This window comes from Aquarana catesbeiana, linkage group LG08 (genome assembly GCF_042186555.1).
Source record: "Aquarana catesbeiana isolate 2022-GZ linkage group LG08, ASM4218655v1, whole genome shotgun sequence".
Taxonomy (NCBI): Eukaryota; Metazoa; Chordata; class Amphibia; order Anura; family Ranidae; genus Aquarana; species Aquarana catesbeiana.
The window spans coordinates 148,287,051-148,305,338 of NC_133331.1; the positions used below are offsets into that span (position 1 = coordinate 148,287,051).

At 41.1% G+C, this 18,288-nt stretch overlaps 1 protein-coding gene across 1 annotated transcript; it reads right to left on the reverse strand.

The window, feature by feature from the left end:
* Positions 1-4,159: 4,159 nt before the first annotated feature.
* DDIT4 (DNA damage inducible transcript 4) lies at positions 4,160-6,816 on the reverse strand. Its single transcript, XM_073596561.1, has 3 exons — positions 6,635-6,816; positions 6,028-6,298; positions 4,160-5,401 (listed from the first exon to the last, which is right to left on the reverse strand). The coding sequence occupies exons 2-3, from the start codon at positions 6,254-6,256 to the stop codon at positions 4,917-4,919; spliced, it is 714 nt and encodes a 237-aa protein (XP_073452662.1). The 5' UTR covers positions 6,257-6,298; positions 6,635-6,816; the 3' UTR covers positions 4,160-4,916.
* Between the last annotated feature and the right edge of the window lie 11,472 nt (positions 6,817-18,288).

Consider the following 18,288-nt stretch of genomic DNA (forward strand, 5'->3'; position numbering starts at 1 on the left):
GTGCTGATACCGAGTATTTGCAAAAGTATCGGTACTCATGCAAATGCACCGATACCTGAAACCGATACTTTCAGGCTGGGCTCTTTGAGCTGTCAGTGGGTCTCCCCAGTGTTAAAGAAGTCCAGTAATTGGAGCTGTCAAAAAAAAAAAAAAAAAAAAAAAGCAGCCGGCAATGTTTATTAACAACTTTGTTCAGCCCTGAAACACTAAAATAAAAAGAAACTTGGTTTCTCTTTGTATATATCTGTTTCTTCATCTGCAGATCAAAGGGATGAACAAATGTTCCTCTGTTTAACCCCTTTATAACCCTTAATTTACTGTAATCAGCCTTAATTAACTCCCTATTCTCTTCCATTTAATTATTACTTTCCTGCCTTTTTTTCTTTTGTTCACGTCTATTTTATAAACACATATATATATTAACATATTTACACATAGACACATTTACACATATCACATTGAAAAAGCGCTAAATTACTAAAAAAAAAATCTATTTATTTAATTTGTAAATAACTTTTTAATGCTTTGTACCATTGCTGACAGCTGAAGTTAAAACAAAACAGTTGTGGTAGGTATCGGTAATTGGTATCGGCGAGTACTAAAAAAAAAAAAAAGTATCTGTACTTGTACTCATTGTAAAGTAATGGTATCGGTGCATCCCTACTACTGACCATTTAAAAGATTCCAGGAAACAAAGCGACACTGTATATGTACTTCAGCTGAAGTATGCTATAAAGCAGGGATATGCAATTAGCGGACCTCCAGCTGTTGCAGAACTACAACTCCCATGAGGCATATTAAGACTCTGACAGCCACAAGCATGGCACCCAGAGACAGAGGAATGATGGGACTTGTAGTTTTGCAACAGCTGGAGGTCCGCTAATTGCATATCCCTGCTATAAGGTATATAATGACATGGCATGGCGGCTTATGTAAGACTTGGGAGACCCACCTGCCCCCTCCCCCCCCCCCCCCCAATTCCTCCATATTCACTGGATTCTCCTTTGGACAGCACTCATCTCAACTTCCACAGTTTTAACCAAAAAAGAAATGAGCGTGTTCCAGACCCAGACCTCCTGCATGCAGAACATCTCTGCTTACATCAGCTTTATATAGATCTGCACATATGGTCCCGCTGTTTTATAGGTGGAATAATGTAACCCCCACTGTACATTTTAGGGACATTAGAACATCAAGAGAGGCAGAATCCAAACTATATTATTATAAACAGTCATTTATTGAAGGGGTACATTACACTCTAAAATACACTAAAACTACCACTGCATATAATTAGAAGTTATACTCCCCATAGCATCATTTGCAATTATTGCTCCATTTCTAAGCTGCAAGAGAATAATAAGCATCCTTTACCGACAAAAGTTCCTTATCCTTAAAGTGGACTTATTAGTAACATCTACATGAATAGACCTGCCCCAACATACAGCCACAGTATAGTTTTTTCCATAATGCTGTACCTGTTATAATTAAAAATATGCCTTTGAGCTCCAGCCCAGTGACTTTCCATAGGATTAGATGATGTTGTCAGTCTGCTGCAGCCAGGAGGAAGCATTTCCTCACTATACCCTACCAAAGTGATCAGACTCCTACACTATAAGGCTGGATAGGATTCACACCTATGCAGTTTTAGTGCTTTTTGCAGATTTGCACTACAGTCCATTTAACATGGTTTCCTATGGCACACGTTCTGTATTGCAAATCTGCAATATACATAGGTGTGAATCCAGCCTAAGATTGCAGCAAGTCAAAAGGTAAGAGGCTGCAACAAGGGCTGATGTGTGACAGACATTTGCAAACACAACCAAAAACAGCACAGGCACCAGGATTTACACCAATATGTCATTTCTGTGCCAGAATCACATTCCAAGAGAAAATGCTGACCCTGGATGATGCCTGAACAAAGATGGCACCATCTTTCTGGAGAGAAAAGCAGATAAAGATATCATCGGGGGGGGGGGGGGTTCTATGGTGTCTGGGAAAGCTGATTATCTCCTTGGTGACAATTACACATTTTGTACCATGCATGCCATTAACATCTAATATACATATACTAGTATGTATTGATAGAAATATGCAGGCTGCCATAAATTTATAGATGCCTCTGATACTTTAAATCATTGACTTAGAACAAGCTTGCCTGACCAGCATTTGTTGAAGTCTGCAGATCAATATGACAGCCAGGCAACTAGCATTTTCATGGGAAGAGGTCAGCCTGCATATTCCCTTAGTACAGGATACCTTTAACAGAGTTGATGGATTCAAAATGTATGGATTAAACTAGAACTATTTGAACTGGGGCAACTTCTGCAGGGACCATATTAGCTTTAAGGCTTATGCCTTTGCTTCAATGACTGAAGCGTACACATTTTTCTGGCCTTGTTCTAAAAATGCTACTTGCCTGACCTTCTGGCATCAATATTTTATGCTTGATCCACTGAAAACAAACATTTTTGGACTTTCTACTGAAAATTCTAGTTGCCTGGTTGGCATTCTGACCCACCGGTGTCAGTACTTTGAGCCACAAGAATGCATAACAGGAAAATCAGACATCCTTAGCATACAGTGAATCAAACCTGGATCAAGAGAGCCAGGCAACAAGCATTTGCACTATTCAAAAACATGAGTGCAGCAGCCCCCCCCCCCCAATCGATGTGCACGAGAGCAGCTGCTCTCCCGGGTCTCTTCCTTATTGGCTGAGACCCGCAACTGTCAATCACAGCCAGTGAGCCAATTAGGAGAGAGCAGTAACTTAGGAGCTCACATAGCAAACTGCTTGCTATGGGGACACTTGGCAGGAGGGAGGGGCCAGCAGGGGACTTGAGAAAGAGGATCGGGGCTGCATTGTGCAAAACTACTGCACAGAACAGGCAAGTCTGACAGATAAAAAAAAAAAAAAATTTAGATAGATAGATCTCTATCTATCTGCTATTACAATAGTGTATTCTGGACATTTATTCCTGGGCACATACTGCCCTAAACATTGGTATCAGTCAGTGCACCGTCCAGCCACAGCAGCTAACAGCCTCTGGGTATTACAGGCTGCTAGAAGTGGGGCTGAACCGATGCCTTCTACCCACACCAGGGAAAAATCCCAGCATGCAAGAAGCCTAAGAATTAACCTCCTGGTTTGGATTGAATGTGGCCAGGAGAGGCTCAGGGTCTAAAGGATGCCAAACCAGGGGACCTTAAGAGAGACCCTGATTTGTGGCCTTCTACAGCTATTTGGCTTTAGTAAGAACGCCTCATATAAGGGATGTGTAGCAAAGGCTTAATCTTTTCTTAGAACGATAGAGTCAAGACCATGCCATGCATCATGGATCTCACGCCAAGAAAGTAATGCATTGACCAGTCTTCATTGGGTTTAACTTCAAATATCACCCACTATACAATCGGATTCCAGAATCTCCTATGTAATGTCGGGGCCAGATTGGATATTAAATTGATTGTTTAGATTTATCCTTATAATCCAGTTTTTTGGCAATAGAAGCCACTGCTATACAATTATTCCCCTAATTACCAACCTTCAAGTTGCAAACCAACAAATTACAAACATAGCTTTGTATGTCCAATCATGTGAGTTAGTTCACAGGTCTAGTGGTCATGATTCTGTGTACTTTGCACTATCTACACTTCACCATGTATTATTTGTATGAAATTGGTTTATAACAGATTATAGTAATTTATTGCACTAATTGTAAACCTAGGCTATCTTTGTTTGTTGGACTTATGAATGTGCTCTCAGGACGGAACTCAGTGTATAGCCAGCATTAGAAGATACCATTGGAAAGTTGGTCATATCTAGCTTGACTTGTTCTGGAGCTTTCCAAGCCATGAAAAGGTCTTTAAAAAGTCCAGTTGAATACAATAAGCTACTAGATATAAAACAGGGAGAAACTGGAGCAGTTGTGCATGGCAACCAATCAGCTTCTAACTTCAGCTTGTTCAATTAAGCTTTGACAATAAAACCTGGAAGCTGTTTGGTTTCTATGTAAAGCTGCATTAGATTTGCACTTTTCAGTCTTAGTAAATCTCCCCCAGTATGACCAGATACATGAGAACCTTCACAAAGTATAGGAGAGCACTGTATCTGTCCCCACCGCGTTAAAAATGCAATTTGGAAAACAAGGAAAACCACCACAGGTTAACTATTTCCTGGTTTATTAGAAAAGTAAAAATAAAAAAAGGCACATTTTGTGGATTTTGTACTTGAACATCAAGTGAATTATAGCAATGTAAACAATATGAAAGTAGCATGTCAGAATACAGAGACATCTGAATGAATACTAGTGCTTTCCACACTTTTCTGAAATAGAGCTACTGGGAAACAAATGCACATCTCTTCTAGCTGCCATTGAATCAGTAGTGAGGAAAAAACATAAAGTGGTCTCTGATAGCAAAGATGTACTTTTTTAAATCAATTATGACAATTCATCCTCTATAAGAGGTAAAGTAAAACCACCCTTTAGTGCAGACCAGCTGCCAAAGAAAGAAAAAAAAAAAAACCTCCCCATTGCACTTAATGTAAAAACCTTCAATACTTTGTGTGCATTCCACTGCAAATTGATATTTGCAACCCTAACTGAAGCTCATGTAAGACTTAAACCCCCCCTCTGGATTGGAGCTTCTCCATACCAGTGTAAAAAAGCACAGCAAATGTTGCTCACTAAATTTGGAAGTAGGCAGGTTAACCCAAGTGGTACCAAACAATTGGCAGGGGTAAAAAAAATAAAACACATTTGTCACCTTACAGAAAAAAAAAAAAAAAAAAAAAAAAAAAAATCTAAAAGCCCCACTTTAAACTTCATGTAATTGCAGTACCCCGCATAACAGGCATACAAGTCTTTACATTCTACAAACGCTCAATAAGTTTTTCCAAACTGTTCTTCTTGGACTTTTACTCAGCATTCTTCAACAATAAGTTCTTCAGAACTATACAGTTTCTTCTTCAGGACTTTGAATCCTGGGCTAAGTTTCAGAGAATGTCCAGACCCAGGGACAGGTTTAGTGCTAAAGAGTCCCTGAATTCTTGGCCACAACCTAGAGTCCAACTTGAACAGAACGGTTAGCTGGAAAGTAGGAACTACGCATGGGTCAACCTCTAGCTGGGCCACTGTGTGGCAGGCCTTGCTGTTTTCCACACAAAGGTCAATAAGTGCACCCCGAAGTCCACAAGGCTCGCTGTATGCCAAGTGGATCAATTCTTGGCCCAAGTGGCAGAGGAGGTCATCTGGAAGGATCAGCTTGGAGCATCTCAAAGAGTTAATGTTGGCTTTGTTCAGGCTACGTTTGATCATCTTGAGGAGACTCGGACAAAGCTGCTCACCTTCAGGGTCAACGAGAAGGTCTGAATCAGGTATTGAAATGTTGTCAATTTCATCAAAATCTGCAGGAAACAAAGAAAGTAGTTACATTAATACTATTGAAAAAGTATTCATCTAGACATTAAAAGGGGGGGGGGGGTATATGTATAAGCCACAATACTAGAAGTGGAAGTATTCATCCAGGTCAGCCTCTCAACGTTTTCAGCACAGAGAAACCGTTAAAACAACTTTCCCCAATCTCCCCTGATAAATTACTATAACTACAACTCATGCTACATTAGTGTGATGGTCAGGGGGAAGAAGGACACACCCCCCCCCTTATAGATAGCTAAAAAGATTAACGATGTTAGTGGGAACTCATTGGAGGGGCAGAAAATGCTCAAGGAACCCCTGGTAACCTCTAGAGGAAACCTAGATCTAGGCAAAAAAGTTAAATACAAATACTAGTAGATATTCATTTAAACACTAGAAACAGGAAAAAGTCATAAAAGTACTAGTTGACGTATTGTCCAGGCACCAGACGAAACTAAAGCCATTTACCACTATAGAGTCAACTCACGTCAAAACATCATAACCAACAAAGATAGTGCTAGAACAAAACTACTATCTGTACCAGCAGTATAAAGGCTACAGACCAATAAAGGTGCATAATGATTAACAATGCGTTCAGAAGAAGAAATCAACTTACCACAATCAGACAATGACTCGGACGAGGAATCGGATGAGGAATCAGAGAAGGAGCCACTACTGGTGAGGGATTCACAGTCAGAGTTGGATAGACTGGAACAGCGTTCGGACAAGTCCTTACACTTCCCATCCCACAGGTCTTTGGGATCCACTTCCATGGGTTCCTCCTCAATGATGGGAGGGGGCAGGGAGAAGGGCACAGCATAGAACATACCACCTCGGGCTGGCATGGTTGGTTCTCTGGAGGGCTTGTGCAAAACAAGTAGAAATCACTGCAAGGAACAAAGAAAGAAGAAGGTCAGCTGTCATCATATGGATCATGACCTCTTATCAAAGCCAGGATTAACTAGAGACATGTCAACAAGCTGCTGAACATCCATGACTTACTCTGCAACCCACCCCCTCGCTGCGCTCTGCGCTCTTATTGTTTACTAGGTTAGGTTTGCAGTCAAATAACGACCAACAAAAATCCTAAATCACAGCAAGTCTAATTGATCGCACTGGATCGATTGAACAATCTATATATTAGCTATACATCCTAGGACAGCCAAAGCTAAGAACTACATAAACAAGTGACAACGTTCATGCAAATACAAAGTCATACTCACAGTGCTGTTAGAGGGAGAACTTCGGGTAAAGGAACAAAGGATAAAACTTGCTAGGCAGAAAATAAAGTTGAATTAAGTGCTTAAAACCCGTGCGCCTGCAGCCGTGTCAACCCACCACCGCTCAGCACACGAACGCGAGTGACCATCCCTGGCACTGGCATCGTCCGACTCCTACAATCCGCTTATATACACACGCCGCGCGGCCACGCCCCCCGCACGGGGGCTCGACCTGAGAATGAGCCCACGGGGAACGCCTACTTGTTGTGCGAGCCTATGAAAAATCAGCGCACGTCCACAGCGTTCTTTCCTGCCCGGTTACAGCGGCTTTAAGACCCTCCCCCCTTTTACAGTTGGGACAGACAGCCCCGGAGACAGTGTTAAAGGGAGAGTGTTTATTGTAGGAGGAGGAGGATGGGAGACAAAGGCATCTCACTACATCAATTCTGTACTTCACTGCAGTCATCCCTTTAGCATCGCTTTGTACTTTTTTTTTTATTATTATTCTAAGCTCGTCCCCCCCCTCCCCCTAGATAAGTCTGATCAACATGTTTTTCTTCTCATTCTAGTCTAATCATCAAATCTAATCAATCACTGAAATCTATATACTTTATTGTTAGAGATCTATGTAAAATAAATAAATAAAAGTAAATAAAAAAGACATGACAGGTCAGGCAGGCAATCTTTATATTATGAATGAATTATTATTATTATTGCACAGGATTTATATAGCGCCAACAGTCTGCGCAGCGCTTTACAATAGAAAGGGAGACAGTACAGTTACAATAAAAACTTTATGATCAGTCCTCCAGGATCAGGAGTTGTTGACTTAGGAAAAGAAAAATGCCACCCTGGTAAACTCTTCTGTCCTGTGCCAAACAAGTCCCGCGGTGTACAATAAAACATCTTTAGGACTATTGAGCAAGCCGCATTGATGGTCCGCCTTGACCCTGCTAAAGTAAAGTCGTGCGATTCACTGCGGTCATATGATGAACGCAAATGCACAAAAAGAACGGCCTTCATTCACAGCGGCCCCATTGGACAGCAGCCCCAGCACATACACCAGGCAATTTGTGTTACGTTGTGTTGCTTCAGCTCACACCAATGCAGGTGCTAAGAAATGAAAATTGGTCGTGTGGAATTTTTGCAAAGTATATTCCGACTTACTATAAAGTATCTCATCGTGCGGCCTTAAAATTAAATAGAAGTTTTAAAGAAAGGGGGGGGAGGCAAGTACTGCAGTGGCGTGTGTGCACAAAGTACACCACTGCGCATGTTGCGCACACTTTAATACATACCCGTGGGTGCAAATGAGCCTTTAAGCCCCATTCATGCATTCACATTTTAGGCCTCATGCACACTGGACGTTATAAAAAAAAGCCAGTAACATTAGATGTAGAAAGATGTAGCTGTAGAGTGAGTTTTTCATCATTTTTGTAGTAGGGTATTTACTGTAGCTTTTTTTTGTCATTTTTTTCATTTTTTAGCTGTAGCATTTTTTAGCTTTTTATTTTTTATTTTTTTAGCAAAACTATACTCCCAAAAAAAAAAGCTAGAAAACGTCCCTGCCAAAAACGACTGATAACAGCCTATGGGGGTTGATTTGCTAAAGGCAAATCCACTTTGCACTGCAAGTCCACTTGGAAGTGCAGTCGCTTTAGATCTGAGGGGAAGATCTGAAATGAGGGGAAGCTCTGCTGATTTTATCATCTAATCATGTACAAGCAAAAATGCTGTTTTTTATTTTCCTTGCATGTCCCCCTCAGAACTACAGCGACTGCACTTCCAAGTGCACTTATAGCGCAAAGTGGATTTGCCTTTCGCAAATAACCCCCATAGGATAACATGGTGGGGAGTTTAAAGACTGCACAAAAAAAGTTTGAAGCCAAAAACAACAGCTGTAAAAACATCCAGTGTGCATGAGGCCTTAGTGTGCATGTCAGAACATTCTGAAACACGTAATTGAAGGCAACATTATCGAGAGAGTGCTCACATCAATGCACTTCACTGCCGTGCATTTTTGAAGGCATCTCAGGTCTATTTTTTCTCCGCTTTTAGGCCCGGCTACCGAGCCACGCTTTTTATGATTTCTTACGTGATTTCGTGGTGCGTTGTTTTTAGCTGCACCATTCATTGTCAATGGGCTTCCCTTCGCTCCAAAAAAGATCATGTACCACATTTTGGCACTGAGTCTGGCGCTTTGGCATTGCGTGTTTTGCTGTAATTTTCAGGCATTTTGTCACACGGCATTTGCAGCAAAATCGTACTGCGTTTAAGGGTGCTATTGAAAAATAATAATGGCACCGCAATCACGTTCCACTTTTTGCTGCGATTCTGGAATCACGGGCAGAGTCACATGATTCTGCCCCAGATTCCAATACGCTAAGCGTGCACGGGGCCGTAGAACTCATTTATACCACAATCTCTGCGTTCACTGTGAGTGATGCATGTTTTGAAATGATTATGTCATTTATTTCAACATTTTCTTTACTGAGTTGCAGTTCCATGCTTTTTCTCATGTTCATGTGCATTTGCACGCATTTACGTGTGTTTAAAAACGCGGCTCAACTGCCTATTTTTACTGTTTCTCCTCCCACCACAAACGAGCCTTAAGTCTTTTGCTGTATTCCAACACACCACCTGGAGGTCTGTACTGAACAGGACACAGGGGGACTAATCATCAGAAGTGCCACTAACATTGAGATATGACTATCCTCTAAACTTCATGAAACAATTATCATACCTGATGCATCATCACTGTCCTTTATTTAACAATTTGATTCTTTTGGAGCATGCTATTGGACATAGGACATTAACCACTTGCTTACTGGGCACGTAAACCCTCTTCCTGCCCAGACCAATTTTCAGCTTTCAGCGATTTCACTCTTTGAATGACAATTGCGCGGTCATGCTACATTTACCCAAATGAAGTTTTTATCATTTTTTTCACACAGATAGAGCTTTCTTTTGGTGGTATTTAATTGCTGCTGGGTTTTTTATTTTTTGCTAAATAAAACAAAAAAGAATCGAACATTTTGAAAAAAAACAAAACTGTTTCATAGTTTGTTATAACATTTTGAAAACCGGTAATTTTTCTCCTTCACGGATGTGCACTGATGAGGCTACGCTGATAGGCACTGATAAGGCGGCACTAATGGGCATTGATAGGTGGCACTGATGAGCACTGATGGGCACCGATAAGCGGCACCTATAGGTGGCACTGGTAGGCACTGGTAGGTGACACTGATAGGCAGCACTGTTGTCTTGAAGATCCATAGTGTGTTGGAGATACAGTACATGCTTTGAAATAAAAAAAGTGTTACAGGACAATTTAATAATAAATAATTTGTTATCTGGTAATAGTGTGCTACCTGCCCATACACATCCACCTCTCCTCCTCCTCCTGCACTCCCGCTCTTCACTGTCCACCCCTCCTCCCTACACCACTATGCTCATGGTGCACATTTTAGAGCAAATTTCAAATTGTGGAGCCAGTATTTGATTATTTTTTGGTGAACACTATCAGACAATAAAATAATTCACTCTTATCCAGTTTCCACCAGCCATTAGACATGTGCACTACCGAAAAAATTGTTTAGTTTCATTTATCGGATCATTCGCTATGATCGACATTCGGTAATTTGGATCATTCGTAACTTCTGATACGTTCATTGCGTTCCATCCCTCTAGATGCGGCATACGTTACTTCGGATAATTTGTCATTTCGGATGCATTCGTATTTATTCCGTTCCATTCGTTTAGATGCGGCATTCGTTACTTCGAATAATCCAACAAAACAGTGCCACCGGCCCGCCACACCCTGTCTGGACTCTGGATGGAAGGCAGCCTAACATAGAAATACACACAAGGGAATAAGGGACAACCTCATTGGCCAGAGATAGCACACTAACACTGCTCATCCGACAATCAAATAAATTCAAATATATTCAAAAGAAATATGAATATTTCTTTATGTTCAGCAATAATAAATAGTAGGAAAGAACGAAAAACTAAATTATCCGAATGTAATAGATTTGCTAAAATCGTAGGTTGAATCGTTTTTTGTTCTTTCAGATTTTTGTATTTTCAGATTTGTGTTCTTTCTAACAATTCGTTTTCGTACGCATTCATCACAAGAGTCTTTCGTTCATTCGGATGCTCCCGAATTAATGAATATGCCGAATTTAGTCCGAAAACCAATTTGTAACGAAACAACCTGCACATGTCTACCAGCCATATTCATATATGCAGCAGGGTAGGTGGGCCTTATGAGCTGCTGCACATCTGTACTAAGAGCATACTTACTGCGTGCTCTCAGCACAGTTACTGAGCAGTCGAGGACAGCTCCCCATCATTATTTACAATTGGCAGCTTCCGATCATGTGATTGCTGTGACAGCCAACCACAGCAGGCACATGACTGGGAAGCCCACCTCTGTCTCCTGGCGCTAACAGCCTCTTAAAGGGCAGCAGCGGCAAGAGGTTAGTGTGATTTATTGTGGCTGGCGCAACAACACATGTAATGGCATTGTTGATTTGGCACGCATAAGATGCGCCGACATTTACTCTAAAGAAAATGGTGGGGTTGATTTACTGAAACTGGAGATTGCAAAATCTGGTGCAGCTCTGCATAGAAACCAATCAGCTTCCAGTTTATTTGTCCAAGCTTAATTGAACAAGCTGAATTTAGAAGCTGATTGGCTCCCATGCACAGCTGCTCCAAATTTTGCACCAATTTTAGTAAATTAACCCCACTGTATTTCCCTTTGTTAAAGCCCAATTCCAGGAAAATGTAAAATGATCCCTTGCAGTGGGGCTGCACCACCACTGGCATTGTTATTACACAATACACACACTCCTGGTCGGTCCATCACAACAGCACCACTGCAAGGATTGATTCCTTGCTTTGTGTAGAGGAGAGGGAAAAAAAAATCTTAGGTTGGCCATACATTATACATACATCCCAATGTTCTAAAATGGGAATGAGGGACTCCTATTAGTAATGCAGGCATACTTAAAGGAGAATTGTACAAAAAAAATGTTTAGTTAAACCCGCAAGTGCTTTTCCTACCACTACTATTCCTTTATATTGGTTTTTGGAATTTACATATGAAGCCATTTAAAAAGGTTTAGCACTGGGAAACACTTTATGATAGATAAGTAGTGAAGTTTATATACAACTATATAGATCAGACCAAAATGAGGGACAAACAAGGAGGAAAGAGGGACAGTGCCTCAAAATCAGGGACAGCTGGGAGGTATGCATTATACTATCTTCTTGTACAATTTTCCTTTAGATTTACCAAAACCATAAAATAGGAGGTCAAACCTAAACACTTTTAATTTGTATGTAATCAGGCAGGCCCTTGCACTACATAGTTAAAAGGTTAATCTAAAGAAAATTGAATAAGAAAATTGTATAATGTATGGCCAGCCTTACCCGATCCTCTGCTCCTTACACTTACAAATATATATATAGCAGTATGTAAAAAAAGAATTTTGTATTTTATTTTATTATTCTTTTTAATAGTAGTGTATATATATATATATATATATATATATATATATATATATATATATATATATATATATATATTGCAGTTTGCACTATAGGTGTTAAAATACACCACCGCATGTGAAATAAGTACATAATGTACATGTTCAATGTGGTTACTGTTTCTACCTCAATATCAGCAGAGAATGTATTTTTAGCAGATATTTGTTGAGCAGTGAAAGCCACATAGTTGATCTGCTCAGCTGAGTACATGTGGAGGGATGTGGGTGTGATGTGCATGTACTGTTGTGCACTCTTTGTCCCCTGTCCCCGGAGATATCACCCAGCCTGTACTGTCTATGGGAATGGAGCGCACACTCTGCTCCGCACGTATCTCAGCTGATGGGAAACACATGTGTCCTCTGCTGCCTCCAGCGGTTACAAAGATAACTGCAGCGCCCTCATTGTAACAACAAAGAGCAATTGCATCAGGACCGCAGGATGATCTCACCTTCCAGCACAGTCTGCTGCCAATCTACAGCATGCATTACATCAGATTGGGAGAAACACAAAACTGGTTTAAGAACACTTAATATCAGAAACACTAATAGAAGGAAATGTCTTCCATTAACATGATGAAATATTATAAACGTTTAAATAATATTGGATATTTTGCCTTATTGATTTTATTACAGGTACTTTTATAGCGCTGTCATAATTAATAGAAGAGAGCATTAATTAAAGCCACCATGCACCCTGTTGTGCGATGTCAGGTGTGGCGTATATGTGCATTGTTACATAAAGAGCTGACCCCTACGTGTAGCAAACATGGCAAAGAAGGTCATGCATCTTTTTGAGCTTCAAGCGTTTTTTAATTGTGCATTTTAAGCGTGTGTTTTTTTTTTTTTTTTTTTTTATATGTGCAAAAAAATGTGCGTCTTGCTTGCCCGAGTACAAATCCACATTTATTGGATCTCAGGTCATAATTGTAGCTTCTGTGGCTTTCCAGCTGCCTCAGAACTACAAGCCCCAACAGAAAAGGGTCAACAAGTCAGGACATGTTTCTCTACAGCTGGAGTCTTCCTGAGTGATAGAAATAGAGATTTACTTTATAATGGTGCTTTAATATACATCCAGGATGTAGAAAGAGCAATAAAGAGCAGCAGCCCATAATAAAACAACCAATCAGATTGTAGGGCCCATACACATGAGCCTATAGGGACTTATAATGTAAGATACTGATTGCCCATATTTTGGCATCTGGGAACCACAGGTGTTGCATTAAGCACCCTATACAAATTAAGTACAGGATACGGCTGTATGCAGGTATACACAGCTCCAAGCGTAAACATATATATGTGTACAGGCACATGGCACATGTTTATGCTGTGAGCTGCTTATATCCACATATAGCCATATCCTGTCATTTATTTGTACAGGCAGCTGTACGCAGCACCCGTGTCATCTGGCCCCCGAAATATGGCCTTATTTTACATTATATGCGCCAATACATGCATGTGCATGAACACTGGCTTATTAGTTATGTTATAGTTATTTGTTGTTAAAATACCATATGATTGCTAAATGGCTGCTATAGGTTTCTATGCTTTGGATTTTACTTTTTGCACCAAATGCAAATCAGAAATTGTTAACACATGGCTATCTACCTTTATTTTAGCCACATGTCTGTCATTTTTAAACCTCATTGGATTAAGCAGAAACTATCACTTTTTTAAAATAAATATCCTTATCCTGGTGTGTTAGCTTTGGAGATTAAGGTTTTTAGTGTCATATGACAGCCACATGGTTCAGCAGCGGAGATTTAAAGTGTAAATTTACTTTGGGACTACCTCCCCCCCATTATAGAAAAACAGACCTCAGACCTCAGATGTGGACTCATGTGCCTGGCCAGACAGTGTTTACAAGGCTGAAGAGTGCTAACAATCACTGACTCCAGCTTAGACTGGACATACATTATACAATGCTCTTGTGCAATTTTCCTTTAGATTTACCAAAACTATAAATATGAGGTCAAACCTAAACACTATCAATTTGTATACAACCTGGCAGGCCCTTCTGCTACATAGTTAAAGGTAAATCGCAATAAGCGTAGATTGTTTGGTTTGCGCAAAAGTTATATCGTCTACAAAATAGGGAATAGATTTATGACATTTTAATTTTTTTTTACATTTTTTTTTAAACTAGTAATGGTGGTGATCTGCGATTTTTAGCAGGATTGCGACATTGCGGCTGACAGATTGGACACTTTTTTGGGACCACTGACATTTATACAGCGATCAGAGCTAAAAATAGCCACTGATATAAATGTATAAAGTATATGTACAGTATATGTACAGTATATACTGTATAAATGTCACTGGCAGGTAAGGGGTTAACACTAGGGGGCGACCAAGGGGTTAAGTGTGTCCTAGGGAGGTGTTTTTAACTGTGGGGGGAGTGGACTGACAGGGCATAGAGAGAGATCGCTGTTCCTGATTACTAGTAACAGCAGATCGCTCTCTACTTGACAGAACGAGGATCTGTCTGTTCTGTCTGTTTACATTGACAGATCCCCGTTCTGTCTCTCTCAGAAGCGTTCACGGGCCGCCGACTACACGCATCGGCTCCAACGTCACGTGGCGGACGTGCGCCTCCTATATCCCTTAAAGCGGCTGCTGTACAGCTACGGCGATTCGCGAAGGGGAGCCAACCTGCCGCCGTATAACGACAGCAGCTGGTCAAGTAGTTAAAGTAAAGTAGTTAAAAAACAAAATTCTAGTCACTGAAGTTGAAAGTGAACATCAATTTGACCCCACTAACAAGTAAAAAAGCGAACACATTTTTTTAAAAACAAAATTCTGGTAGAGAATGGGCAACATTACACAGACACCAAGCCTAGCCATAAGGAATAATTGCTGCTCTCACAAGCATGTCCAGCCATTATTCACAATGGCTAGGCCCAATCCATGCACAGGGACAAGAGTATGCTGTATGAGTCTGTATAAAATCTGACGGTCCTTAGAAGTAGAACATGTTTCAAATATTTCCGACGGACTCGATTCCTATAGAAAAAAACGTTCGTCTGTATGCTAGTCCGACAGACCGAAAAAGACGCAAGGGCAGCTATTGGCTACTGGCTATTGAACTTCCTTTTCTAGTCTGGTCGTACGTCATCACGTTCAAAACGATTGGACTTTGGTGGGATCATGTGTAGGCAAGTCCGTTTCGTCGGAACTCTGTGGAAAAGTCCTTTGGAGTTCAGTCTGAGGAGAAGTCCGCTCGTGTGTACGCGGCAAAAGAGCCAGTGATGATCAGAATACAATATCCTGCAGTGGGAGGTTTGTTCATCCTTGCTGTTAAGCCCCGTACACGATACAAAATCGGAAGTAAAATTTCGTCCGATGAATGTTCTGCTGATTTTCGGATCGCTAGTACGGTGCCTTCGACAGCCGATTCTGATTTTTCGTACGACAAAAGCTGGATGTGCAGACTATAAAACTTTAATCGTACGTGAACACAACATCCGATTTTTGTTTAATCAGTACGGTTTTCATCGGAATAAATCGTAAGAGCAAGACTACGCATGCTCAGAAATTAAAGAATACCTACAAAACAATTCCATATTACGTCACTTCCAAAGTTGTATTCTGTCGTATGAGAATTTTCGTATGGCGAGTAACCTCTTCACTTTCAACATTAGACTAGCATACCACAAAAAACGGACGAACGGTCGCCTGAAAATCTGATCGAGTGTTCCTCAGCATTCCACTTTGAAGTATAGATTAAATAGTTGTAACAGCTAAATGAATAATAACATAATTGTACCCAAAGACATTGAATGAACATTTCCCATTCTCTTCCATAATGGCAAATGATTGCATTCCTATGGACACCCAGAGACTTCAGCATACACCCTCTGGCTGAGGACAAGATTCAATCATTTGAATTGGATTTTAACAGATGATTGCTATTGTTCCCTCAAGATAAGGCCTTTGCGTCTTCTGAGTAGATAAACATGCATTCTTATCTATACATGTGATGATGCATAGCTTCCAACTGTCCCTGATTTCGAGGGACTGTCCCTGATTTGGAACAAAGTCCCTCTGTCCCTCTTTCCTCCTCATTTGTCCCTCATTTTGGTCTGATCTGTATAGTATATAAAATGCTTTTTTTATCTTTCAAAAAGTGTTTCCCAGTGCTAAACCTTTCATCCAAATTCTAAATTTGCAGCATTTGTAAATTTTAAAAGCCAATATAAACGAATAGTAGTGGTAAAAAAAAGCCCTTGTGGATTTAATTAACCACTTCAGCCCCGGAAGATTTGGCTGCTGAATGACCGGGCCATTTTTTGCGATTCGGCACTGCGTCGCTTTAACTGACAATTGGCGGTCGTGCGGCGTTGCACCCAAAGAAATTTGACGTCCTTTTTTTCCCCACACATAGAGCTTTCTTTTGGTGGTATTTGATCACCTCTGCGGATTTTATTTTTGCTCTATAAACAAAAAAGAGCGACAATTTTGAAAGAAAACCCCACAATATTTTGTACTTTTTGCTATAATAAATATCCCCATTTAAAAAAACAAAACAAAAACAAATTTCTTCATCAATTTAGGGCGATATGTATTCTTTCACATATTTTTGGTAAAAAAAAATAGCAATAAGCGTATATTGATTGGTTTGTGCAAAAGTTATAGCATCTACAAAATAGGAGATATATTTATAGCATTTTTATTATTATTATTTTTTTTTACTAGTAATGGTGGCGATCTGCAATTTTTATTGGGACTGCGACATTATGGCGGACACATCAGACACTTTCGACACATTTTTGGGACCATTGGCATTTATACAGTGATCAGTGCTATAAAAATGCACTGGTTACTGTAAAAATGTCACTGGTAGGGAAGGGGTTAACACTAGGGGGCGATCAAGGGGTTAACTGTGTTCCCTAGGTGTGTGTTCTAACTGTAGGGGGAGGGGACTGACCTAAAGGAAATGACAGATCGTGGTTCCTAGCTATTAGGAACTCACGATCTGTCACTGTTCACTGTCACTGTTTACACACACACGTCCCTGTTCTGCCTCTTGTGCCCACAATCGCTCCTGGCTGGCAGTCATCGCGACCTTCAGCCACGAGCATCGGCACCCGTATAGCTACGATGGCTCGCGGGATCATTCCGACCTGCAGCAGTAAAATGACGGTGGCTGGTCGGCAAGCGGTTAACCTTTTTTTTGGTTAATTATCCTTTAAGGGGGTGTGGCAGGAGGTGTGTCCTATGCCTACATATGTTTGGTAGTAGGTGTCCCTCATTCCCATTTCAAAATGTTGGGAGGTATGATACATGTAATCATGTATGGTTCTGCTCCCATCATTATAGCACAACTGGGTGGACATCTGCGCCGTCAATAAATTCGTTTAGTTTCGTTCCGTTTCGTATTAGCCGTTAATTCGTATTTCCTAATTCGTGTCCAAAATTCAATTTGGATTCGTACGAAATACGAATTTTCATTAGGTTTGTTAACTTTTCGTAACAATTATGAACGTTCGTTATGATGAATTTAAAAAGCAAAAAATACATTTCTCAATATGGCAGTCGTCAGACTCATTATGCTCATTATGAGGGGCTCCCACCATCCCTGTGCTGTGCTGATTTTCTGGGTTTGTACCCCTGCTGTGCTCATTATGAGGGGCTCCCACCATTTCTGGCTGTGCTGACTTCCTGGGTTTGCACCCCTGCTGTGCTCATTACGAGGGGCTCCCACCATCCCGGTGCTGTGCTGACTTCCCAGAGGAAGTCAGCACAGCACTGGGATGGTGGGAGCCCCTCATAATGAGCACAGCACCGGGATGGTGGGAGCCCCTCATAATGTGCACAGCAGGGGTACAAACCCAGGAAGTCAGCACAGCACAGGGATGGTGGGAGCCCCTCACAATGAGCACAGCAGGGGTACAGCCGCAGGAGGAAGTCAGCATAGCACAGGGATGGTGGGAGCCCCTCACAATGAGCACAGCAGGGGTACAGCCGCAGGAGGAAGTCAGCATAGCACAGGGATGGTGGGAGCCCCTCAAAATGAGCACAGCAGGGGTACAGCCCCAGGAGGAAGGCAGTACAGCACAGGGATGGTGGGAGCCCCTCATAATGAGCACAGCAGGGGTAAAGCCC